This window comes from Syngnathus scovelli, chromosome 18 (genome assembly GCF_024217435.2).
Source record: "Syngnathus scovelli strain Florida chromosome 18, RoL_Ssco_1.2, whole genome shotgun sequence".
In the NCBI taxonomy this organism is placed as follows: domain Eukaryota; kingdom Metazoa; phylum Chordata; class Actinopteri; order Syngnathiformes; family Syngnathidae; genus Syngnathus; species Syngnathus scovelli.
Window position 1 is genome coordinate 8547032 of NC_090864.1, and position 25165 is coordinate 8572196.

At 39.3% G+C, this 25165-nt stretch overlaps 2 protein-coding genes across 13 annotated transcripts in view; both read left to right on the forward strand.

Annotated features, from left to right (window-relative positions):
* The first annotated feature begins 440 nt into the window (after window positions 1-440).
* Window positions 441-6027, forward strand: rnpc3 (RNA-binding region (RNP1, RRM) containing 3). Of its 3 annotated transcripts, XM_049749799.1 has the most exons (16): window positions 441-587; window positions 1087-1243; window positions 1314-1361; window positions 1448-1557; window positions 1627-1710; window positions 1930-2041; window positions 2626-2694; window positions 2786-2925; window positions 2991-3116; window positions 3193-3323; window positions 3390-3587; window positions 3663-3757; window positions 3925-3983; window positions 4756-4888; window positions 5186-5262; window positions 5680-6027. In XM_049749799.1, exons 2-15 carry the CDS (start codon window positions 1091-1093, stop codon window positions 5252-5254), a joined length of 1527 nt encoding a protein of 508 aa, XP_049605756.1. In that variant the 5' UTR covers window positions 441-587; window positions 1087-1090; the 3' UTR covers window positions 5255-5262; window positions 5680-6027. The 3 variants fall into 3 exon arrangements, with proteins under 3 accessions (XP_049605756.1, XP_049605754.1, XP_049605755.1); XM_049749797.1 differs by having other exon boundaries at window positions 3193-3587; XM_049749798.1 differs by having other exon boundaries at window positions 3193-3587; window positions 5969-6027.
* A 620-nt stretch (window positions 6028-6647) lies between these two features.
* The window catches only part of ntng1a (netrin g1a), a 91129-nt gene continuing 72611 nt past the window's right edge, over window positions 6648-25165 (forward strand). For all 10 annotated transcript variants that reach the window (XM_049749796.2, XM_049749787.2, XM_049749792.2 and 7 more), the window contains exons 1-2: window positions 6648-6767; window positions 10775-10885. The gene's annotated coding sequence lies outside the window, so the exon portion shown is untranslated. The remainder of the gene's footprint in view (window positions 6768-10774; window positions 10886-25165) is intronic.

Here is a 25165-nt window from a genome sequence, read left to right on the forward strand (position 1 = left end):
CTGTTTTGTTCTTTATTCCTGGACCCCATGATAAATGCTATTCTTATTTTTCTAATTCAAATTCCCAATTTGTGTTGCACATAATAATGGCAATAAAACCATTCTGCTATATATTCTGTTACAGGGTTAAATTACTTAGGATGTGTTTTATTACTGTGGGTTCAACAAAATTTAGTTTTAAATTATAAAGCAAATTCCCCCGTCATAGACAAAAGTGCGTCTACGGTGACGTCACTACGCATATATGTCAAAACAGAGCATGCGCAAACCGGACGCATCCGGATGCAATTGTTTACATATATTATGCACTTTCGGATTGGCAAAGGCGATATTCCATAGACCTGGTATCTATAAAACATCTATCAAGATTTCAATTCTGATGTTTGCATTGAACATTTTCATTCTGTTTGGTTTTGCAAATTCATTGCAATCGGAATACATACATGTCAACCCGGCTAGTGTGCAGTTCCATTCCTGCACAAAGGGGGCGACGGTGTGCTGCTTACTGCTTACCGTTCACACGTTTTGTGTCAGAAGAAGTAAAGACCGGAACGACTGAGGCCAGCGAGGCTTACAATCATCTCATGGTGAGCTTTTAAAACATTTATGTTTGGTTATGGGGTTTATACATATATTTATACACGTACGTGTGACCTGATATGCTTGCAATTGCAACAGAATAGTCAAAAAGTCGAGGTAATTCGTGTCTGCTCTTGCCATTATGATATTCAAAAGCACTACTTCCTATTGAAAGTAAATCATTTAGTATATACGTAAATGCATGCACCAATTATGAAAATCCTTCAATCAAATGTTTAAAAGATCAAAATTTTATTTTAAAATATAAAATAATGCACAGTTTCTTATGTGCTAAATGCAAATACAGCAAAGCATTTAATTTACCATATCACTTGAATGTCAAATGGATCAAAACACATAAACAGCAAAACTACACAAACGTCTTTGTCTAAATGTTACTCTCCCACAATTCCTTGAGAAATAAGTTATACAAGACAAAATGTAAAGCTTAATGTAAATGTACTTATTACAGTATTCTGTAAATCTGCTATTTATTCTCACCTGCAGAAAAATGGACTTTTCTGAGGACTCAACTGCGGAGCATGGAAGCAAGACACTGTTGGTCCGCCGTTTACCGGCCGAGCTGAGCAATGATGAGAAAGAGGACCTGCTCAAATATTTTGGAGCGCAGTCCGTCAGAGTTTTCTCCAACTTTGGTAGTATGGTGGGTTCACGAAAAGATGCAGATAGCTTGGAGTCAGCTTCTTACTCAGATGTGTCTGTTCTCCCGACAGAAACACACAGCATTTGCAACTTTTCCCAGTGAAAAGGCTGCAGAAAAGGTGAGCCTCAAATAACACATACTGACACTAACTTATTTTTTTTACCCTATAAACGCTTACACTCTGTCTCCAAACATCTGTTCAAGGCTCTTACCCGGCTCCATCAGCTCGAGATTCTCAATCGAAAACTTATTGTGGAGTTTGCAAAAGGCCAAGATAACCTGACGGTATTAAAGGATCCACCCGTGTCAGACAGGTCAGTAACCGCATTGACTCGTACATATGCAAATTTATGCTAATGACATCTGAACAATTTTTTTGTCAGCACTAAAAAGCAAGCGCAGAACAAACCAGATGCAAAGCAGCCTAATGTTCCTCTCATAGAGACGGGCATTGCTCCAAATCTTGGGTGAGTGTTGAACATACAGGTCAATTATTTTATATAATTCTTAAATATGACACAACAGAAATATGCTAACATTATTTTGGTCAAAGCCAAGATTACATTCTCGTTAAAGATCAGATTGATTTATCTTTTGTGGTAGGGTCCAAGTTACTATAAAACATGATATTAATATTTTGCTTTTGTAAAAACGTTTCTCATTAATTTCTTCTTTGTCAATTACAGGTTGAAATACCAACCAAATCCATCTTTGAAGTATTTGTACCCGCCCCCTTCTAGTAGCGTTCTGACAAATATAACACACGCCCTTTTGTGTGTGCCCAAGTTTTATGTTCAAGTGAGTACACTTTTTATTTTTCGACTTTAAATCTTTAATACGCAAAGATAAAAAAAAAAATCAGCACTTTCTTTTGCATGCTGATTTAAATTTGGAGTGAACATTTGTCATTTATAACAAAATCCATCTCTGCATGTTTCGCCCCGGGAGACGAGCTAATATAAATATTTATTTAAAAAAAAAAAAGGTCTTTGAACTGCATCCATTTCCTTTAAAGATCATCCAGCAAACATTTACCTTTTGTTTTTCTCAATTCCAATTTGTACATGTTAATAATAAACCACAAGTGGGAAGCATGAGTTATAGGTTTATCATTTTGAGTGGCCTGGATTTGAAATGCTGCTGTTTGCAGCTTTTGCATCATGGTGGCGCTCTTGTGTTGAAGCAGCGGCGGTGGGATCAGCCCCCCCCCACTCGCCCCCACCTCACCTCTCACACTTCTCACCTCAATTTCGCCTTGATCCATGCATTTGGAAGGGGAAAGCACAAAAGCTCTGCAATTTCCGTTTGTTTTCTTTTTTTGGTTGCAGGTATTGTATGAACCAAAGCTCAGCTCTTTACTGTTTTAATATTTTTTTTAACAGGTTCTGCATCTGATGAACAAAATGAATTTGCCATGTCCGTTTGGACCGGTCACTCCCAGACCCCCAATGGTGAGATTTTTTTATTAGGCCCTTTGAATGTCAATTATATCTCGTTAAACAATTATGTCATTTAAATCTAAGCACAAATTGTCTCTTGCAGTTTGGTCAACTTCCGACCGCCCCACCCATCCCCATGCCTCCCCCGTTTCCTCCTGATCTCCCGCCTTTCCCAGATGAGGAGATGATGTCAGCTGATGAAGAATCTGAGTATGAAAGTGGAGATGATGAAGACAAAGAGAGGTGAGAAGTGAAATGCTCACGATTGGATGGTTAGCATGATTTTAAAACAAGGGGCTTGGTTTCAGGATCGCTCGTCTCATGGGTCTGGTCAACCAAGCATGCAAGAGACCCTTGAGAACAAAAACATCTTTGAAGAGGAGGAAGCCCAAGATCAAGGATCTCCTCTATGTGCCCAAAGTAGACGCTCAGAGGTACAACACAACTGCTCGTGCATGGTTGCGGGTTCTTTTTTATAAAAAAAATGGCGATTATCTCTGCTGTCTTTAGCACTCCAGCCATGCAGCCGTCAGACGTGTTTGAGCAGCCCAACCCCGGCGGACCCAAAAAAATCGAATTCCACATCTCGGTTTCGGAGGTGGCGTCCAAGGTGGACGGAAGTAGGACGGAGTGTGACGAAGGTAGGAGGAACGCCACGCCATTTCAAATTCAGTTGCTTGTAGTTTTATTTTTCACTCTTTCAACAGTCCCTGTTTGCCCTTCCGAAATGGACGTGACTGAAGTTACGCTCAACAATAAAACGGAAGCTGCTGAAGGATTTGGGAAGATCTACCCCAGCCTCCAGCCGTCCCAGGAATGTGAAGAACGCAGTGATGAAGAGGAGGATCTCCCCTCGGATGTCATCTCAATAAAAGAGCTGGAAAAAGGACGTCTCTCAAAAGACGGTAAACAAGGAGATGACAAATACGTACGCTCCGGTATGACCTCAAAGGTGCTGACTGTTTCCTCCTTGAAAACAGAGATAAAAAGGATGTCGGTGTTTAAGAATTACGAGCCCGGTGAGCCGACTTGCAGACTGTACGTGAAGAATATCGCAAAACAAGTGGAAGAGAAAGTAGGTTGTTTTCTGGCACTCGGCCTTTTTTTCCGTGTGGCGTGTTTCTTGCTGAAGTCGTCAGATTGCTGCTGCATTGTTGAATGTCAAAAGTAAAACAATCCCGTAATTAGCATCAGAGCTGCTTTGGTTATTTATTGTCCTTCCGTTCATCGTTTGTCTTGCAGGACCTCAAGTACATCTACGGGAGATACATTAATCCCTCCTCAGAAACTGAAAGAAACATGTAAGTGTCCTTTTTTTTTTTTGTCCTGTCAGCGACAAATTTGTTTTAAGCACTGATTTGATAAAATGGCAGCTGAAGAAACGAGTCTCGGAAAACATCTTTTATTTACTCTATCTCCCATTCATCAGCTATTTTCGACTTTGGTAATTTGTCACTTTCTCTCGGGAGATTCCGGTAATGCATGCTGACTGTGCTATGTTATTTAAAAAAAAAAAAAGATCCAGCTTGACACGCAGATCAGGAGGGATGTTTTATTTCGTGTTTGAGCATCAGCTGTACTTTTAAATGAATATTCCACCCGGGATCTGAAATTGAGTTTTTGTTGTGGCCACACTTGTAATCTGTCACTCCGTTCCAGCCCCCACCCTCCCTAAAAAAAAAAAAAAAAAAACAGTAGGTGGTCACAAGCTTTATAGCATCATTCCGTTTGCAATCGCAAAGTATCACTTCTGAGTCTGAGGGCTCTCTCGAGTGTCGTTTTGAATACAGCAAGCTGTTTTTTTTTTTTTTTTTTAATAGAAGGAAATGTAAAGCTTTTCCATTTCCTGCATCCATATTTTTAGCCCTTATTTTGTAGTGCCATAAAAACAACACTTTTCTTATTTTCATTTTTTCCATTTCCCAGGCCTCAATTGGTTCTCTAATGCATATTTTTGGTGTGTAGTAGTTAAGCAGGTGCATTTTTTTTAATTTATTTTTTTTAACTCCCCGAAGCGTGTTGGGCAACCACAGGTGCTAATGATGGTCCCTGTGCTTCCTGTGACTTCTCCAGGTTCGACGTGGTGTTAATGAAAGAGGGCCGGATGAAAGGGCAGGCCTTTGTCGGACTTTCCAGTGAGCAGAGTGCTGAAAAAGCCCTGCGGGAAACCAACGGTTTTATTCTTTTCGACAAACCCCTCGTGGTGGTATCCTTTTTGTTACCTGCCCTATTGTGCTAGCAAATAATGTCATTTGAACACAATGTGGTCAGCTTGGCATTTCATGGATGGAATCGTGTTGTACTCGGCTAACTCTGACATGAAGAAAATGACAATTCACACTATTGTGAATTTTAGCGTAGCATTCTGCAGTGCTGCCGAAAAACGGACAGTTTAACATCCCCGGTGTAAACTTTGAAAACAATCGAAGGTGTCTACTTTACGGCGCGAGTGTCAACATTGACCTTCTTTTTAATGTTTAACGGCCTTAACTTGTAATTGCAGCAATTCGCTCGATCAGCCAGGCCAAAACAAGACAATAACGACGCCAAGAAAAGACCAAAACAACGATAACATTAGAGGTGAGTAATATTTAAAAGAATGTGTTATATGTTATATGTTGCAGCTGTTTTGAAATGCAATATATAAATAAAATATTGTCTCATAAGTTTATATAAATTAAGTTGTTAGCAAAAAAATGCATTGTCATGCGGCACATCTTCCAATACCACCTAATCAATATCTGCCATTGTATTATTTTATAATTATGACCAAGATGTGTATTTATTTGACTGCTTATTATAATTATGACTTTACTACTGCCTTGGGATAGACTTAGGGAGAAAATTAGGTTACTTCGCCGCCTTAGGAACGTAAACCGAGGACCCCCTGTAACGATCAATGGAAGGAGTATTGATTTTTTATTTTTTTTTTCCTGAATTGTGACAGAGTTCACGTTGTCATGCTTTCCTTTAAATTTGTGTTTATACTTCATTTAGTCAAGATGCCAAGGCTTGAATTTGTGGGCCAGCAGAACCATTTGTATCCTTATTTGAACATATCCTTTGGAGAAAGAAAGTAAAAAAAAAAAATTTAAAGAAAAGAGGGCAGTTCTATTTGTGGCACCAGTGTCGTATTGACCTTTTAAGCACGTTGATCTACATTTACAAGGAGGGAGCGCTATTATTTTCTTCATCTGTATTCAGTGAAGTCTTTTTTTTTTTTTTACTAAATGTTACTTAAATGCCGTTTGACTGTTTATTTTTACCTCGTCTGGCTGGATTTCAGGTGATGATCGTCAGAGGTCGTCTTCATCTTTTGTTTAATAAAAGTTGTTTTTATTAAAATGAGGTCATGTCTCTGTTCCGCACACAAACTCACATAATCTACATTTTACGGGGAACTTTTTATTATTCACAAACATCTCTAACGTTCAAACCGAGACGGTTGGCAGTCGCAGGTTAAAAAAATAAATAAATAAAGACTGCAAACAAACCAAATAAAGTGAAGTCTGTGGGAAATTGCCGTAGCCGCTTGAGCTCACCTTCACAATCCCGCCTCGCCCCACCGGCGTTATTACAGAGCGTAAACCTCTGAGAGTGAACTTTCCCCCTCAACAACCATCATATCAGAGGATTTGGAAATCAAATTATTGTTGTCCTCCGAGTAATACGAAAAGTGGAGTTGGGAGCATGTCAGTCAGAGATGAATTAAAGTTTGAGATGTCGTCCCGGATGTTAGATGGCTGACCACTTTTGTTCTTTACTGACCACTGGAAATTTTCTTGTCCGTCCTCTCAAAGAATTAAAGATCCATTCTGCAGCCAGTGTAGCTTTTATTTTTTATTTCAAAATAAAACAGCAATTCAGCTACCAGAAAAATGTTAGCATATTAAATTTTTGCATTTAAGATCCAAAACCAAAAGGGTCATCCATCACATGCATTCATCTGCTCTGACCTGCAGCCCTTATCTCCTGCATGAGAGGAGAGTGGGGGTCCCATCTGTGGCCGACTCTGCCCGCCATTCCAACGATGACAAATGTGCACCCCCGCAGTGGAAATATTGAGTTACTGAGGCATTTATCAGGTAAGATTTGAGCAAGATGAACGCTAACCTTTTATAAGTAGACTTAGATGAAGATATATGTCATGCGCTAGCTCCGTCTTTTTCATACCCGAGTTGCATTTGTGCTTATCATTAGAATATTTCACTTGTCTTCCATTTAACGAGGTTACCAAAGTATCTTTACGGAAATAGTGGCACATTTCAGGGAATCGTTCTGAAGAGGTTTCTTGCAGGTTACTACGGTAATAGTATTGTAAACAAGTTTCCAATTTACTGCAGAAACAATTTATAATCAGTTCAAAAGGCTATTGAATATTTTTAGACTCCATTTTATCGATTAATCGAATCATCGGAAATAATTTTATTATTTGTTGATTAAAGGGAACATAACAGTTAATTTATTTGTGCATTAAAAAACTATTTGTTGATGAAAGGAAACATAACAGTTAATTTATAAGCAATAAAAGTATAAGAAAGATTGATGATCAATTTTAAAGCAGATTTTCCTTTTGAAATCCTGAAATCAAGATTTTGAAAGATTTATTGAAATAAGTGGCAGATAATTTGCTAATTTGTTCTCAATTAATCGATACATTTTCATACCTGGTGCTGCAAGTTCTACCTCAGGTCAAATCATGAACACTTAAGCGCGCTTTGTCTTTGAATTATCGTCAATATTTAACGCTAGTTGACTCATGACTCCCCCTGACTTTATTCACGACTTTACGCAAACATCCGAAGACACACAATGCTTCGTCATCTCATCGCCAACCTCCGTCCCAATAGTCAAAGTCACTTGGTAGAGCAAAAGTGTCAATTCGAAGGTACGCTTATTCATTATGAAGAGAGTGATGGCTTCATAATGCATATTTCATTGGCTGAAAGCTTGAAAGTTTAATGAAGTTGTCCGAACGAGTAGCATTTAATGCTGAAGGAAAGTCATGTGCTTCAAAAATTCATCCTAAGTGTCTTTGATAAGAATTAAGTCCAAGGTCATTCACTTTTCTTTATTTAATCACCCAACATTGCATTTTTCCCAGTCGATATTTCGTCTCTCGCAACGTAAAACCGCATCTTCATCCCCCATGCAAGTCGCCGCTTCCGTTTTGCGACTTGTCTGAAGTGCCGGCAAATTCTCATCCTCACCCGCATCCGCAGCAAACCTTGTTTATTCCCCACAGTAGCATTAGCAAAGCTGTAAAAGTATTTATGGGGGTACAAATGTGGGACAGCCAATCTAAGACAAATCTATAAATCCTGGCTGTTGATTTCTCAGGGCCACGAGGTGCAGGCCAGTGATCAGTAGAGGTAGGAAGTATTCCCCGGGTGACTCTGTGTGAGTAACGCACAGACACGGAGCAGCATGCCAAACAGTGTTACAGCGACGCTGTTGTGCTTTTAAAATGGCCAAGCTGGCCTTCGCCTCTAAAGTGAGACGCAGACCGGCTATCCATCTACCGTGAGCTCGTATCATTAGCTAGCACCCAACTGGGACCCCACTCAGCAGTCGGTACGCGTGCTACAGTTTGCACCCTGTTCCTGCGCTGTTTGCTCGTTGCAAGATATTGCAATTGTAAAGATTTGGGTTGTGGGCAGCCATGATCTGCGTTTTGATTGGTGTCAGTTTTGTTTCATGCTAGGTCATGTGTTCCCTGTCCGTTTTTCACGTCATGTCTACTCGTTAGGCTCTCGCTGCTTGGTCTTTCCCAGATATGCCTCGTTATCTCGTCAGGTTTTTTTCTATTTAGTTGGCTGATTTCGTTCAGTCTTGTTGAAGACTAGTCATGTAGCTTTTGTCATCTTGTGTATTCTGTAGTATCTGTGAGGTTTCCTTTCCACTGGCGCCATCCACCGCAAGTTACCGCATTTTTCGCACTATAAGGCGCACCGGATTATAAGGCGCACCTTCAATGAATGGCCCATTTTAAAACTTTGTCCATATATAAGGCGCACCGGATTATAAGGCGCATAGAATAAATAATTCAACGTGGCTCAAACGTTAATGCACTCACAATATAGTAACACTTGAAATAGTGAAAACAATATATCACACAAAATAGACACGTAAAGCTTACTTTAATAAGTTAGTCCTCATCCACGAATCCATATTGGGCCATATATAAGGCGCACTGGATTATAAGGCGCACTGTCGGCTTTTGAGAAGATTTTAGGTGCGCCTTATAGTGCGGAAAATACGGTAGTCAAACTCCTTAAAAGTCATGCAATTTGAAGTTCAACCAAAATCTGGAAGTTAGAATTGTGTGCCTTGTGATTGATTGGTGACCAGTCCAGAGTGTTATCTGAAGTCTGTTCCCAGTAACCCTCAACAGGAACAAGCTAGCTTAGCACACATTAGCCTGTTATCATTTTAAGAGCGCCAAGAAAAGATATGATTTATTTTCCATCAGATCATGCAGTAATCACAATTCAAAAGAAGTTTTTCCACAGTAGGTTGCCCATATGAACTTCTTCCTTCTTGAACAAGATTTGCACAACATATAGAAGAACGTGCCGGGCAGTATACCATGGGAGCACTTCCCTCAATATTAACAAGGAAATCGATGATCTAAGTAAACATAGCAGTCTGGTTTGCTATCACCTGCTAGGCCAAAAGTAATCATTGAACCGGAATGGTCCGAGAGTTTGTACATCCAGTAGGAAAGTTAATAATGAAAGAGTCATCTGAACCTGTGATTGGAATTGGATATTAATCCTTATATCAAGAATAATCACCACAGGAGGTATGAAAAATGAAATGGCCTCTCTGCTGGATTCATTTTATCATTCAACAGGCATCATGGTCGATGCATTGCCCTATTGTTGTGCTTTAGCTGAAACTCACTTCTAATCTTTTGAATATTTAATTCCTGATTTTTGGGACAAACAACCATAATTGATTATTTAAAGTTGAAATTGAGGCTGCACAACTCTTGTTTGATATTTCTGCACGGACGTTTGGTGGCTTCTCACGAGCCTTGAACATCAATGTGGCAGGTTTAGAAACTTTGTGGAACTCTTCGTGATGTGTTTTTTTTTTTTCTTCAAATCGGTGATCCCTTGAGAATAACTCAATACAGATTTTTTTTTTTCTCCATTGTTGTCTGAAATGACTTTTAGTGGAATCATCCCCTCCTGATAATCCATCAAAAATAATCAGCCGCCGTATACCTTTGAGTGAGTAAAACGAAGCTGTCAGCGTTCCGTCGCGAAACCAACGATTTTGATCTCCTCCTGGCACGGTTTGTCACGCTGAAAAATATAGCCATCAACCTTGAAGGTGAAATCTGTCTACTGTGTAGATGGAGCCCTATTGTCTGGAGGATTGACAAGGGTTGATGCAACAGGCTACACTGAGTCAAGGCCAACACACACATTAAAAACACACACATTCTTTCTTTACCACCTTCATCCCCAGAGAGGGAATTTTTCATACTTCCAACCACTCAGCAGTGACAAGTCTTTGACACCCCTGCTTACTGTGACAGACCACTTGAGGGCTCCACCACAATCCCTCCTATGATGGGTATTGTTAGAAAAATGTTGCAGGAAAATAGGAAGAAAACAGGGCTATTTATGGAGCAAACATGAAAATTCTCAACTCACTTTAGCATTGTTCCCCAGCATCAAAATTCCACTAGAAAGCAGTGAGTAAAGTTCCTCAATTACCGTATTGCCCCGAATATAAGACAAGGTTTTTTTCATTGAAATAAAACTGAAAAAAGAGAGGGGGTTGGGCGTCATCTTACATTCGGGGTCTAGACAAAGGCTTTTTTCCAACTTGTCTTGAAAAAGAGGGGGTCGTCTTATAATTGGGGTCGTCTTATATTCGGGCCAATACGGTAACTTCAACAAAGTTCTTTAGTACCACAAATTGGCAAATAAAAATTTGGAAAAAAAACATCCTTTTTATTTTTATTTTATTTATTTTTTTGAGCCATTAACTATTTTCCTATGTAGCTTTACACCGCCGTGTTGTTGTTTGTGTCAAAAGGGTTCTCACCTGCATAAAGATTCCACGTCTGTTTCAGATGACTACCCCAGCGGTACTCGCCATGTGTGTCTTTAATGCTTCACAGCGTCCCTCTCTCTGTCTCTGACTGAAGCATCCATCCTTCTCCTTGAGCAGAACAGTCTCGGAGGTCAGTCCACACCTAATACCACCTCCCTTTCCAATAGGCAACCATTTTTGGGAAAATTGCGACTTGGCGTGACAATAGCATGTCATCATTCATTTGGTGGGGACAAGCTAGAAATGCCACAATCCTGATTTGTTGTCATGGTAACATGAAGACCTGCACAGACAGTGGTCCAAAATATTAGAAACTATGTTGGTAACTGATTTGTCTCGGGGCTCTTTTGGGGAATCAGGTGCAATCTTTCTAGACCATTAATATGAGCCATTTGGAAAAATTTGATAATTGTTACGCTAAGCAGAGAACACCGCAGATATTATTTCGGAGAATCCACATCCACCTGCGCTCCCCCTTTTCTCCCACTGAGCCTCCACCCCGACATTCCTCAACATATTGCTCCTGTTCAATTATTTAGTTGTTAGCCTGCTCGGGTCCCGAGCTGCAGGGAAAAGCTTTACCTGGCGATTAGAACAGAGCTTGTCACTGGTGGCGACCTGATATCTCTGTTGTTGTCAGGGAATGGAGGAAGATGACTTTTGCCACATTATGCAGGCGGAAATGTCATTACCTCATTGCAGGCTCGTCATTTGCACCCTTTGGTTTCCCAGCGGCGGAGAGAAATTGTGTGTGTTTGTGTAGATATGAAGATGAGCTTGTGTGTGTGTGTTTGTGTGTCACCCAACACAAATGCCACAAGCCCGTACAATAGAGAACAGCACATCCTTGCAATTATTGGTAAAACTAATATTTATTTGAAATGCTCACCTCTATAATAATAAGAAAAAATATCTCGTTGACTACCTTCATGCTATTCCGAGAAAGCAAATATTTGACTGGAATATGACGTTTTTGAATGAAATGGGAATTGGATGAAAAATCTTATTTAAATCCGCTAGGGGTCACTCTTGAAGCAATTCTAGTTTTTTCTAGTTTTTTTAAACCATATGGTGAAGTTGTTCATACAGTATTTATAATTTACACTCATCAAAATTTGAATTTAAATCACCTAGCTACTCATAATATTCAATAGAAAAGCTGCACTTTAAATTTAATTGTTACTCTATAACAATATGACAATTTAGTTGAGTTATACTTTGTGATAGTGTCTGTATATGTCATTTTTTTTTTTTTTAACAATACAATAGTTTGTTCAAGGAAATGCTATTTCCCCAGACTTCCTGTGTTCATTATAAGCCAAACACTTGGGGAGAAGAGCAATCAAAAGTGCACAGTAAGCATTGCCGCTGATTTTAGTCCAAGAAAAGTCAATCTGGATTCCTCTCGCTGATCTATTATGCGGCTAAAAACACACAGGACTATTTGTTTTCTTGCTGGACTGTATGCACTGCCAATGTCTGTCCTTTCAGGCATGGATATGCAAATTACACTGGAGTTATTAATCACAGTGTCACAGGGATTATGCAAATGAATAAGAATGAGGAGTAAAGACCGGGGATAAAAAAAAAAAAAGAAGTCTGGACATCAACAAATTTATGTTGGCATTCACCAGAGGTGAAGTGTTAAATTGTTGGATGTGATCGTGGTTAACTTTCGAGACTTTCGGTGGAAAAGGTTAACTTTATGTCAGGAGATGTTTTGGGTCAAGATGGGAGACAGCCAGAGTCTTCATGAGCCTGTTTGTGAATTAATTTAGTTTTCGGTAATCTTATCCAACCTTCCCTTGTGTGTTTTTTTTTTTTTTTAAACGTTGGTATTTGGAAAAATGAACAGCATATAACCAAATGATGATGTTTTGAAACTGGGAATCAATTTGGTGTTTGTGGTTAAACAATGGCGTAGAATCTTAACGTCTATGCTAATTTATATTAGCGTGTTTATGGTGTTTCACGTGATAAGTTAGCATTAAGCTATTGGACTTTTGATAATGTTTTGATTTTGAAAAATATAGGTGTGTGTTGTACCATAAACTTCAAGTAGGAGTGACAAATAACTATCTTGAAGCAAGCACACTTGACCTCTTATTTGGACAACTCTTTGGAATGCTTTTTAAAAAAATATTTGAATTACTATCTTAAATGTGTTTTACTGGATTTAAACGTAGACATACAATAGACGTACAATACCCATTGAAGCTCCTTTCCATTGTCCCTAATATAACGGCGGCCCTCACAAATTGGAAGCAACCCACAGGAGCGACGGCTCACCTCCCCCTGCAGCGTTTCCTCCCCAACCTTGGTGGATGATTATTGGCAGGTTTTGGGGCATTGCTGCAAAAGGTGAGTGAATGCATTTCTGCAGATGACTGTGAGGCAGGCAAAGATTGAATTCTCACTACAGTGTCCGTGTGTGTGCTTGTGTGGCAGAAAGGGGGGGAGGTATGGGTCAGTCTCCTCGAAATAGGCAGTGATAGATGAGTTACATAGAAGCAGACAGCTATGCCTGCTCCCCAGCCTGGCTGAATCAGGAAGCTGTCTGCCAACTAAATGCCTCTCCCTTCCTCCCGTCCTCTCTCACTCCCTCACTCACACTCTCATTATAATTTCCTACCTCTTTCCTCTTGCCCCCCTCTCTTCCTCTTCTTACGAATCAATCGTGTTTTTTTTTTTTTTTTTTTTTTTTTTGTGCTTACCAGACAACAGATCTTTAGTCATTATGAGATTGAGCTTTATATCACTGCTTAGTGAGCACTACAAGCCATTCAGGGAATAGAAAATACTTTTACCCATTTGGCTTTTATGAGCTACTAAATTAAAAATATATATATTTATGCTGGTACTGTCACACATGTGGTGTTTTTGGGGTGTGACCTTAAGTCCAAAGACGAAAAAAAGAGCATTGTTGTTTTCATTCCTCTCTCCAGTGCTTTTTCTTGTAACTTTTATTTCTGCCCGGGGATGCTTCTTTGTGTCTTGTTTGGGTAAAATGTACATGAGGCTTTAAAATGACAGCATCTGCCCCAGAGGGCACACTTGAGCCATGTGACATTGTCACCTGCCATGACTTTCGAAAGAGGATTAACCGGAGGAAAGGGGGATGGTGAAATATAGCAAATGAATTATACTATGCAAGTGTCTTTAAGGAAACATATTACGGAAAATTGACTATTTAATGGCTTGTATGCCAATAATTGGATCGCTGGAGTGCCTGCCCACCAATCAAGTGTGAAATTAAACAAGTTGTGAGATAGCTATTCTGGATTTCCGCATAATAACCCCACACTGTTTTTATTCTGCCCATGATCTGCTCAGTTAGGGGAAGATTCGAAGCCACTTTCAAGTGATAGCCGACGAAAGGTTAGCTTTGAGTGTATTAGCGGGCGGTAGCAGTGACATATTTTTCAGTCTGATGCAAATGCAGGTTTAAGTAATTAATAAGCAATTTCCTTTCTTTGTATGTGAGGGATTCTTACTCGGTGGTCTTGTCCATTAATAATTTAATTAGCTTAGTGAGCGAGACTTGGCCGTGGCTGTTTCCGTGTTGCGGTCAGTCTGTTTTCTATCGCTGCAAATAGGAGCAGAATACGACTGTATAACCTCAAAATAATTCAGCAAGACCATTTCTATTAGATTCTACTTAATTCTTATATTTTTAAATTAGATTAGCATTGGTTGTATTCCCTCCTGTATGTGTGGTTAGGGTCACTTCATTTGGAGCAAGTTGATAAAAACAGAAATTATATGAATGCATAATGAGCCACGACCGATATGAATATGAATAAACCGTTGAATACCCGCATAAAGAGGATTAATCACAAATCTGTCATATTAAAGAGCATTAGTTTAATCAATCGAATAAATTTGGGTGAGTGCACATCTGTATTAACTAATCAGCAATCTAAGTGGCTTAAAGAGTTTTCTGACTACACAATTATGTACGAGAAGAATTTCTGTGCATACAATAAAAATGAAAAAAAAATCTCACAAATAAATAAAAATATATATAAATTTTTACCATAATATAAATATTCACCATGACACTGTACTGTCACTTTTCCTTCTATCCAAACTTGTCCTGGAATTTTTCTGACACCCCCGTCTTTTTTTCTTTATCACCACTTGCTGCTGACCAACACTGCTATCATAGTGCTGATGATAATCAATCCTCAATCAATTGGGCAATAATTGCTGAGCCAATAGGCGAGGCTGGTTAAATATTGATACACGTCTAAAAGGCTCATCAGGCTTTATTGAGTGTAGAGGGAGACACACAATGCTGCTGGTGCAGTTGATGAAAGATGGCAAAGTGGCTCAGGTCATACACTCCATTTAAATTAATCCAAGCAAATCTTCCCATTTATTAGAATAGTGCACTAAAATTTAATCGGGATAATATATTTAAGTCCTACCTTCCAACTTAAGGAATCGGCGGAATTTGTTTACTCTCATTTCTAAAAGTTGCAGTTCCACTTGAAGATTAAAAGACGAGAAGAACAGTGACTTTGCTCTAATTATCCCGATGGCCAAACGAGCTGTGTCAGTTAAATTGCGTTCGCAATCGGCACAACCTCTGGCTGCTTATAGCAGCTACTTTCTGACACTGCGAATCAGCCTGATAGATTGCATTGCGAGTCTCTCCTCAACTGATTGGCAGCTTAATGACAAGAACCAGTAGGGGAGGGGGGGAGGTAAAAAAGAAGCCCAGACAGTTTAAGGTCCTCGGCTAATATAAGTTGATTTTCCACTCTTAAAATTGATGCATGCAGGTGGATCTGATATAAAGGCATCATCAGAAAAAATATTCATTTATAATACCGTGTCTGGAACTTTCCCTGAAATGGTCTCATTTATCAAAATGAGATGACTGGTGGAGCCCAGTAAAATGAATCTAATGGTCCCTGTCCAGGCCACTTAAGATATAACAAAGGTTGACAAATATTCAAGACTCACGCACAACTTCTGACAGGACAGGACATTTTTTTTCATCCAATGATTGTAATTTTTTTCTTGATGGAAGAAGCCTACCAGGTGAATATTAAGTCTTAAGTTGCATGGGAGAAAAGTCTTCTTGCATGCCAAACGGTCTCCAATGTGCAGTCAAGTTGTGCTGTGCATGAGCAAGGCTGCAGAGGAAGCAGATCACACAGCACAGGCTGCATTATTAAAGCACTGTGTGCTCACGAGAGCTGACAGAGGCTTTCTCTTTGCTGTCACAGGTTGCATCTTGCACGACCATATAAAAGCAAGCTGGTCAATTCAAAGCCTTGTTATCCTATTTTTTGATATTAGATGAAAAATCATTCCCAAGAATACAAAAGATCATATTTTCTTAAATGATATGACAGACTCCGCTCATCATGATGAATTTGAACCACATGAAAAGACACCAAAGGAAAAGCTGCCAGGAGCTGTCATGAATATTTTCATTTCCAGTTTGTGTCTGGTGGTCTCATTCGCTGAGGAGAAATGTGAGTGACAGTCAGACACAATGATAAAGCAATCAATCAATTCTTGATTGAGGGATAGTCAGAAAATCTGGATTGGAACATCTCTCTGGATTAGCGACACGACTGAAATGTCAAATTTGTGACATTATTTTTCACAATTAAGCCTGGAGCTAGAGGTCAAGGTGACAGTGAGGTGGTTTGTTTGTTTGTTTTTTCTCCGTCAACCTGCTACAATTTTAGTCCTCAAAATGGACCTGTGAGCTTTCTTGTCTTTGGAAATGAGTCGCCCTGCGGGGTTTAGTCTACAAGGCCGACACTAATTCATCCTTTGTTCTATATTGAAACTTTGAGGGAGGGGGAAAAAGGGATTTCGTCTTACTCGAAAAGTCTCCCGGACTAAATATTTAAAAAGCAGTTTTCCGTTGAATACTAATTCATCATCTATTTATAGCCCATTTTTATCACTTCCTGCATAATATGTCTTATGGCAATACATTTTCTTCAGATTTATATGAGAAGAATGCTGAATGAATAAAATATTCAGCTCCTTGCTTCGTCAGTATGTGTGTGTGTGTGTGTGTGTCGTGACCAACCGTAAAGTAATATATACTCCACTGGTTGAGATGAGATGAGGTCAAATCCAAATCTACCTGTCACCGATGTCAAACTGTTCGGAAAAGTTGAGACTTGATTTCCTCAAAGAGCTTTACTAGCAGGTTACGCTGATCTCCCGCTTAATTGCTCTTTCCTGTTAAGAGGTGTTTTCCGAAGTGTAGAAAGAGGGCTTGGGTTTTGATTTGCTTTTAACAACCCCTCACAGTTTTTTTTAGACGAGGGTATATTAGACTTTAATGAATTCTGCGGCTTGAAATACTCAAAGGTAATGGCAATTCAGGTATGCAATGCACAGCAGAGGTCTGCAGGGTGGCAATTAATAAGGCGGCCCCAGTTGAAAAGTCGAGGCCTGCCATGTGACACCCTCCAGGATTTTCACTTTGCTTTGTTTACTTTGCCCGTGTCAGTCTGGGAAATTCCAGTAGGTCTTCTTAAATCTCCATTCTATATCCCAAGTGTTGGTAGTTTCAGAGATAAGATCAAGCGGATACAAGAGCATTTAAAAAAAGGTCGGTCTGCGCCGTTCAGGGCGTGGACGCAGCTGACGTCCCAAATCGAATCGCCTCTTCTGATTCTCTTGAAACGGGATGTGTAAATGTTGCATTGACGTGTCTGAAGACAAAATTTCAAGAGATTTTATTTTTTTGGTCCACATTGTCATAACTTGCAGCAGTATTGGATTAATATCGGATGTGCATAAAAGAGAGTTGACCAGAACAAAGCTTAACTGAGTTAGAACCAGAGCGGCAACTTTTTGAGGATAAAAAGAAAATCAGGGTCTACTGCTGTCTTAGGAGTGCCTTTCCAGATGAGAGCCAGTCTGGGAGAGGGGCTGAGGCAGGAGGGCAGAATGATTGAAGTGGAAGTCAGGCTGAGAATCTTCTGGCTGAGAACTCCTTGACAAACAAAATGGGGCAAACTAAAATAGAGAGGTTTGATCTCTGACTTAGCGAGCAAACAATCTGGCAGTGTTGGGGGTGAGTCGTGTAGTTACGGCAAACCGAGGCAGACGGGTCAGATCGTCATTTCCAGATCACATTGCTCACCCAAACTCTGTATCTGATTATTTATCAGCAATTGGTTCTGTTTGTGAAGAACTTCTGAAGACGAAAACCCCGTTATATTTAATCATCCACGTCACGTTATTTATTGATAAATTTAATGATCATGCCAGTATTCATTTAGAAAACTACAGTTTTGCGAACAGACATAATTTGGAGTGTCCATCATTTGCATGCTTGCATTCACACACAAACTCAAACACACATTCTTTGTGGTTAATTTCTCCACTTACAAAGATAGTGTTATTGATGTGATGGGTCACATTGCAATTTAGAGGCAATTAAAAGGTAATGAATGTACTCAAATGAAACCTATGCCTGGAGGGCAGCAAGATGATCTATTTGTGCGCATGTGTGTGTGTGTTTGTGTGGCTTCCAGATAAAATGCAGCTAAAGTTGTTCTCACTATATACCTGCATCGTGTTTTCTGAGTAATTGTACCGTATTTTCCGCACTACAAGGCGCACTGGATTATAAGGCGCACCTTCAATGAATGGCCCATTTTAAAACTTTGTCCAGATATACATTCGGCCCACGGGCCGGACTTTGGACTCAGCTGCTGTAGTGGCTCAATATTGGTCCATATATAAGGCGCACCTGATTATAAGGCGCACTGTCGGCTTTTGAGAAAATTGGAGTTTTTTAACTGCGCCTTATAGTGCGGAAAATACTGTATCTTAATGGTCTCTGCATCTTTAGCGATAACTCCATTTGAATTATCTTCTTTAGCTTTCATTCGATTGTTGGTGAACACATCTGGCCTATCCGTAGTGCCTAACAACCAAACGGAAGACGGAAAATTTTCATTTGGGCTCATTCATCCTTCCCCAAGGAAACAAATTCTGTCGCTACGAAGGAAGAACTTAGCGCGGTAGTAGTCATTTTCATGTTCATTACATCCGTCTAACCTTAGAAACCTAACCAGGCATTACTTGCTAACGGCTCTCCTAGGTGTTTTTAATTAGTGAGGATTGCTTGTTATGTGAGGCAGATGGCCCAATCCTCCATCTTTTGTTAAAGCCACACTAATTAGGCTTCTCACAGAAGATGCGTCGAACCCGAATCCTTAATCAGCGAGACTGCTTAGGCAAGTAATAACCAAGCCTGATGTTTGTCCTTAACAATGCTCAAACTCAAAAATAGAAATCAGGTAGAGTTTCGGATGGATGCGGTTGTTCAAGGTAAATCCAGAAAACGGTCATTTGATTATTCGAGAGATATTTTGGAGCTACAAAGGACACGGCTCCAAACAGATTAGCGATCAGAGGTCATTTGGTATATAAAACAACAGTTGAGTCAGAAAAGCAATACGCAAGAGAACGCTTGATGCCTTTTTCTTTTCTGGCTCTTCCAGCACTTTGAAAGCACGACTTTGCAAAGATATGTAAAAGTTCTCATCTCATCCCAGTCCAGATATCTCCTTCTAAACAAGCACAGATGGTAAGTACGGCCTGAAACAATTCTCACGGTGGTTTCTACACTGCTGAGGGAAAATAATGACTCAGAAATCATTGCGAGGGCTTGAAATGATCAGCTTTTTATTGCTGGAATCTTTTTATACTCAAATGTTGCTTACTTTGGAAAAGTACACTTTGTATAAATCACCAGACCTTCCGAGCGTGCAGTCAATATTGGGTCAATAAGTCCCCAGCGTGGTAATGGCGAGAGGTAGTTTTGGAGAAAACAATCAAGTGTGAACGACATCTCTATAATATGAGTTTGCTTTTTCGATTCTGTCTCGTTAATTTTGCAACAAAGGTATCAGACACTGCTCTTTGGTCATCTTTATAAAAGAGCTAAAATGGCTTTTATAAGCACTTAATCCAATTTGCTTTGTTACATTACGCTCATAATAAGGTTGGGTGGACGGAATAGACTGCCTGAAACGTTTTATATATCTTTATAATGAAGTTCACTCCTTTGTTGGCTTGAAATGTCATACATGGAAATCAGCGGCATGGTTCCATTCTTGCCAAGCAATTAATCTTTAGGATGAACTTTTTTTTTCTGCTTGCGTAAAAGTCTTTTGGGCGAGAAACATCCGACTGTCAAAGTTTTACTTTCGGGAATGATGAATCATTATTTCCAATTTCCACTCCATGACATCCTTTTTAATTTGAATGGTGTAATAATGACACTAGAAAGTGTCAAGATGAAATGTTAGCAACAACTGATATAGAATAACAGGATGCCAGCACAAGCACAATTTGCTTTGCCCGTAGTTCAGCCACAATAAATAGCCGGGGCCCCTACCGCATTCATCATATCGATTTTTCTTTAATGATATGCGCTAGAAAGTAATTTCCTTGTCTCTGCCTTGTCAGCGGTGACTAATCAAATTTTCTCGAGTCAACCTATTCTATAGCTCAAGGAAATGCTTGGTTATAGGTGGTGGTCATCCGAGTGCCACAGACATTTCCGAACTTACTCTGAATGCTAAATGTGTGCTGTGTTTAAATTCCTTAACATATACTAGTGACAGAAACTGTAGGACAAAAATACCTTTAAATATATTGTGTTTGATTTCATATTTCACCCTCACATTAAGAGCTCATATTTTGAACATATGGAAGAAGACTGCCACTGAAAAGTAAAATTATTTAAGTACGTTGGGGGAAAGTAATGCCAAATATACCTCGTGCATTGCAGACATAAATCAAATGGATATGATTATGCAATTTGCAAATATAATATAAGCCAAATGATTAGAAAAGTCTATTTTTATTTTTATTATTTGAGCATGCGAGTCAATATACCGTGGCATTAAATACGTTCGTATACGTATTTGCGAGTATGTTCAAATATACCCGCACGTCTTCAAATTATCTGATAAAAGTCAAAGTAAGAAAAGTATATTTCAGTTCATGTTTTCATAAAATTATCCATGTTAAAATATATCCAATTAACTTAATAACTGAGAATATCTGAACTTCAATATAAACCTTGACCAAGTGTTTTTTTTTTTTTTTTTAAAGTCAAATGCTAATTGCATTGGCTCATTACTACTTTCATTTCAAAAACGCCAATCAAAGTAGCGTACCCACGAACCGATCGATGTCAGCTGTCTTTCCGACAGAATCTTTTATTTGCTGTAAATACCGAAACAGAGCGTTATAGATTGGGGGCAGCCAGCTGGACGCCCACATGCGTGTTCTTTTTCCCCTTCCCTGGGTGGTGGCACTCTGGAAAGGCATTGATCATCTCTTGGTGTCCAGTTTCATGGAGGCTGTCTAAACCTATGACTAAGGCCTACCGGGGCCAAGATGTTTGGAGTAAACCCGTGACCTTTGAGGTCTGTCTGAAACCATGTTATTGATAGAAACACGGATACGGTTACTCACCCATTGGAACTTGTCATTATTCAATAATTTCGTCGGAGGAACCGCAATCTTCCATATGTTCATCCCAATTTATTTTCCTAAATATGTGATCCTGTTTGGAATTCATAAAGCCTTCCATCTAGCTTTGTATTCATGGAGTCATTCTGACATTTCTCTGTCAATAGTATCAGACTTCAACTCGTACTGGGCTCCCTGCAGTGCGAAGGGAAAGAGAAGGTAGCAGAGTGTGTTTTTCCAAACAGCCTGCTCTTCCCACCCACCTCTGCACGCTGGTTAACACTCGGATTTCTCTTTGTAGCTCCGGCTTTGGTGAATTTTCCTAAAATACACATTCATCATTGCCGAGGGCATAAACAATTATCAATCAGATTTTACCCGGTATTCCACATAGGAGAGATTCTCATGCAGTTCGCAGAGCTTCTATTTTCAGTGGAACACCTAATGTCCGATTGTTAACACGGAAAAGTAAGTTTGTTAAAAAAGTCTAATTACCTCACGTGCTGTCATCTCCCCGGTCATAACGATTGAATGGCCACAGGCGAAGAGGTATGTTTCAACCTAGAGGGCATTTGATTAGCATTCATATTGTTTTGCCACTTTTCAACATATTGCCTCGTCAATAATTCAAACGGCAATTACAATGACGAAGACATCAAAATGTTAAAACGGAGCACTCCGAGTTGCTCTTATTCAATACGAGTTGTTTACAAAACGACAGACAGGACCAACTTTTAATTAGTCGCTGTGTAGACTAGCCAGGATGAGCAGATTGTCTGCTCGCTCTTTCACGGTCTTCGTCATGGAAATAGAGAACTGGAAGCATTGCTATGTGAATTGTTGTTAGCGCTGCTTCATGTGCAAGTTGCCAATTTGCAATGGTCCATCTGTGACAATCGAAAACATGATTTGGATTTAATTGTGACTAACTCCTTTTATTATACATAATGACTGACTCGGCCATATAAATAAATATGTTAACGGCTATCAAATTACGATTGTTTATACAGCTTGACTCCTTTTTACGATTGATCATCAAGGCACAATGCCTGTCAAGAGTACCAAAACCATCTCAACTTTGGCTTTCTTTTAAGTAGAATGTCTTGTCTGACCTTTTTTTGGAAGACCTTGCTCGAGTAAAGCATGTCCTTGTCACGACTAGTTTTCATGGACCACTTGGCAGAAATGTCCTAACTTGAGAATATTGACAAAGAAGAGAAGCAGATCGTGGGACTTCTATCGAATTTTTTTTCGGAACAAATAAAGTACAAATTGAAAACAACTCCGATTAATAATTAGAATTATAAAGCAGACAAAACAGAAAACATTTAGCCTCCAGCTTCATCTAATTCAACAGAAAATAAATACGGCGTTATTGATTTTCTTGTAACTTACGGACATCTTATGTGCAAATGTCAACCGCTCTCGTTGTCTGCGGAATACGTTATCTATTAATGAAGACACGCTCCGGCACGGCGGCGTGTGCCAGGCCTGACAGTCATTCTATGTGATCACAAGCTCTAATACCTCCTTTAATCAACACTGCTTGGCCCAAGGTATTGTGAGGGTATCCGTCTCACCTCGCCGGGAACACACGCTGGCAGCCGTTTTGCATATCAGGCCTGGCCGATCGATATGTTATTAGAGAACAACCTGTTGGAGGCATGTCAATTAATTCCGGGCTGTCGGCTCCCTCACTTGCGCTGTTTAGCAAGACAACCAGAAGAGTCGAAATCGCTTCAATGCCCTGAGAATGAAATAAACTGGACGAATGAGCATCTTTCGCAATCGATATATTCGTATTCGCGGAATCAATGCTGTCCTGAACTGTTGCTCTATTGATGTGTTTCTAGAAAATGGGACAATTACCCCAGAATTTGACGTTAGTGATGTGTGGAGGTAAATATTCATGCTTACAATGGCAGATCAAATCGATTCTTCAATCCAAATATCGATATTTTGGATCGTTTGAGGTCATGTACAAGTATATCAGTGGCGGGAAAAGTGTAAACAAGAGATGATAAAATGATGATGGTGGTTAGCGGGGACTATTTTTTCTTCCGCCTGGGTAAGTGCTGAATGCTGAGTAGAGGCAATTACTCAGTGGACACACTGAAAGAGTGTAAATGGAGTCAGCGTGGAGCTATTTGACCTCCACAAACAACCAAGATGCATTTTGGGATGTTTGTGGTAAGTCAGAACAAACCACAGAGCAAAATTATTATTATAATAATTGTGCATCGAGTTCATGTGTTAATTCCAAAATTTCAAATTGTTTTCACTTTTAAAATATTGTTAACAATTTTTATTACCAGAATTTTTTTTAAATCATTTTTATTTTTAAATATTTAATTTTCATTTTTAATTATTTCTTCATTCATTTATTTGAGTTGACAATTTTGATGGCCCTTTGAGGCAAACTATGATGAGGCCCGTGACAAAAATAAATTTGACACCCTTGGTTTAGATTAAGTTTGACCTGTCATATTGCACCTGTTTTTCATTATCACTTTTCTTTGAATCAACCAATCAGCTCGCTCCGGCCACATAGGTGTGCCTCATTGTCCCATCAGTTTGTTTGCATTTATTCCCAGATTTCCTTCAATCTGTGCTTCTTCATTGTTGATGCTGTTGTCACCTATGGAAATAACCAGGCTGGACATTTCACTGTGGTAGGCAAGCACTTTTTATTTTTTTTAAATACCTTGATTATTGCGCAAGGAAGAGAGCTGCTTGAATGGGCGAGCGGCAATCCATATGCTACACTTAACAACCAATGAAGTTGTGATTCAGAGATCTGAAGCTGAAAAGAGCTGACGGTGCTTGTCCGCACCTCTGACTTTCTCAGAACAGCAAAGGCACGCAATAATCTACCTCGAATTATTGCCTGTAAACCATGTCATGGAACAGTTAGATCAAAATCACTCAGTTATGACAATAACTCTAAAGACAATACGTTTATTTTTTTTTGGAACGTTAAAATCCATTCAGATTTTCAGTCGGCTCCTGATAAATCCTATTTTACACTTTGTGATCACAAACGATTTCTAATGGGCTCTTTGGAAAGCTTAGTGTGTTTAGTCAGCAAATAATCTGACCAGAAAGTTTTCTTAATGGAGACTATAAAGCTTTTCCAAGCTCTCTTTGGATGCTGACAGCTTGACATGATCGCTCAATGACTTCAGCACAATTTTATTGTACTTTGGAATGTAACCAAAACAAAATGTTTGCTAGACTTGGAAATGATCTGATGTTCGTAACGACTGATAGAAGTCATATTATTTGCTGTATAGAAAAACAATCAACTATGGAATCAGAATTAAAAATGTGGGAAGTAAAATAAAATGTAAGAGATATAAAATTTCCTCCACATAATAATTTGCTTGTATCATATGCTGGTTCATTAAAATAGATCCAATTCTACACAGCATGATGAAGCACACACTGGAAAGAAATGTGAGCACGTTCACAAACTCACAGAATATAATAAATTCCACTTTTGATTTATTTTTTAGGTGAATTTTACCGAGAATGCAAAACAAGCTTTATCGGTGTAAAATTTAATGACCCAACATAAATGGGAAATAACGTATCATATCTCCACATTTATTTTCAAACTATGCATTGTCTTTATGCATATTATGCTTCTCGGCAAGTGAACAGTCCACTTCGATGTCACTTTCCATTCAGCGAAATGTTGAATAATGTAGCAGTCGTGCAATTTTGCTTTTCTCAATGGCCGACGTGAGCAAATGTAATCTAATCGGCCGGTGTGCCAGATTCTGTATCTATTTTTAATGACTGGCTGAGCGTTGGCAATTAATTTTGCTATCATTTTGAAATCTGAAAATCGCCAGTTGTATCACATGACCTTTCACAACATCCAATCGGTCACTGCCAAGCCAAACCAAATTTGAAAGTGGAAGGC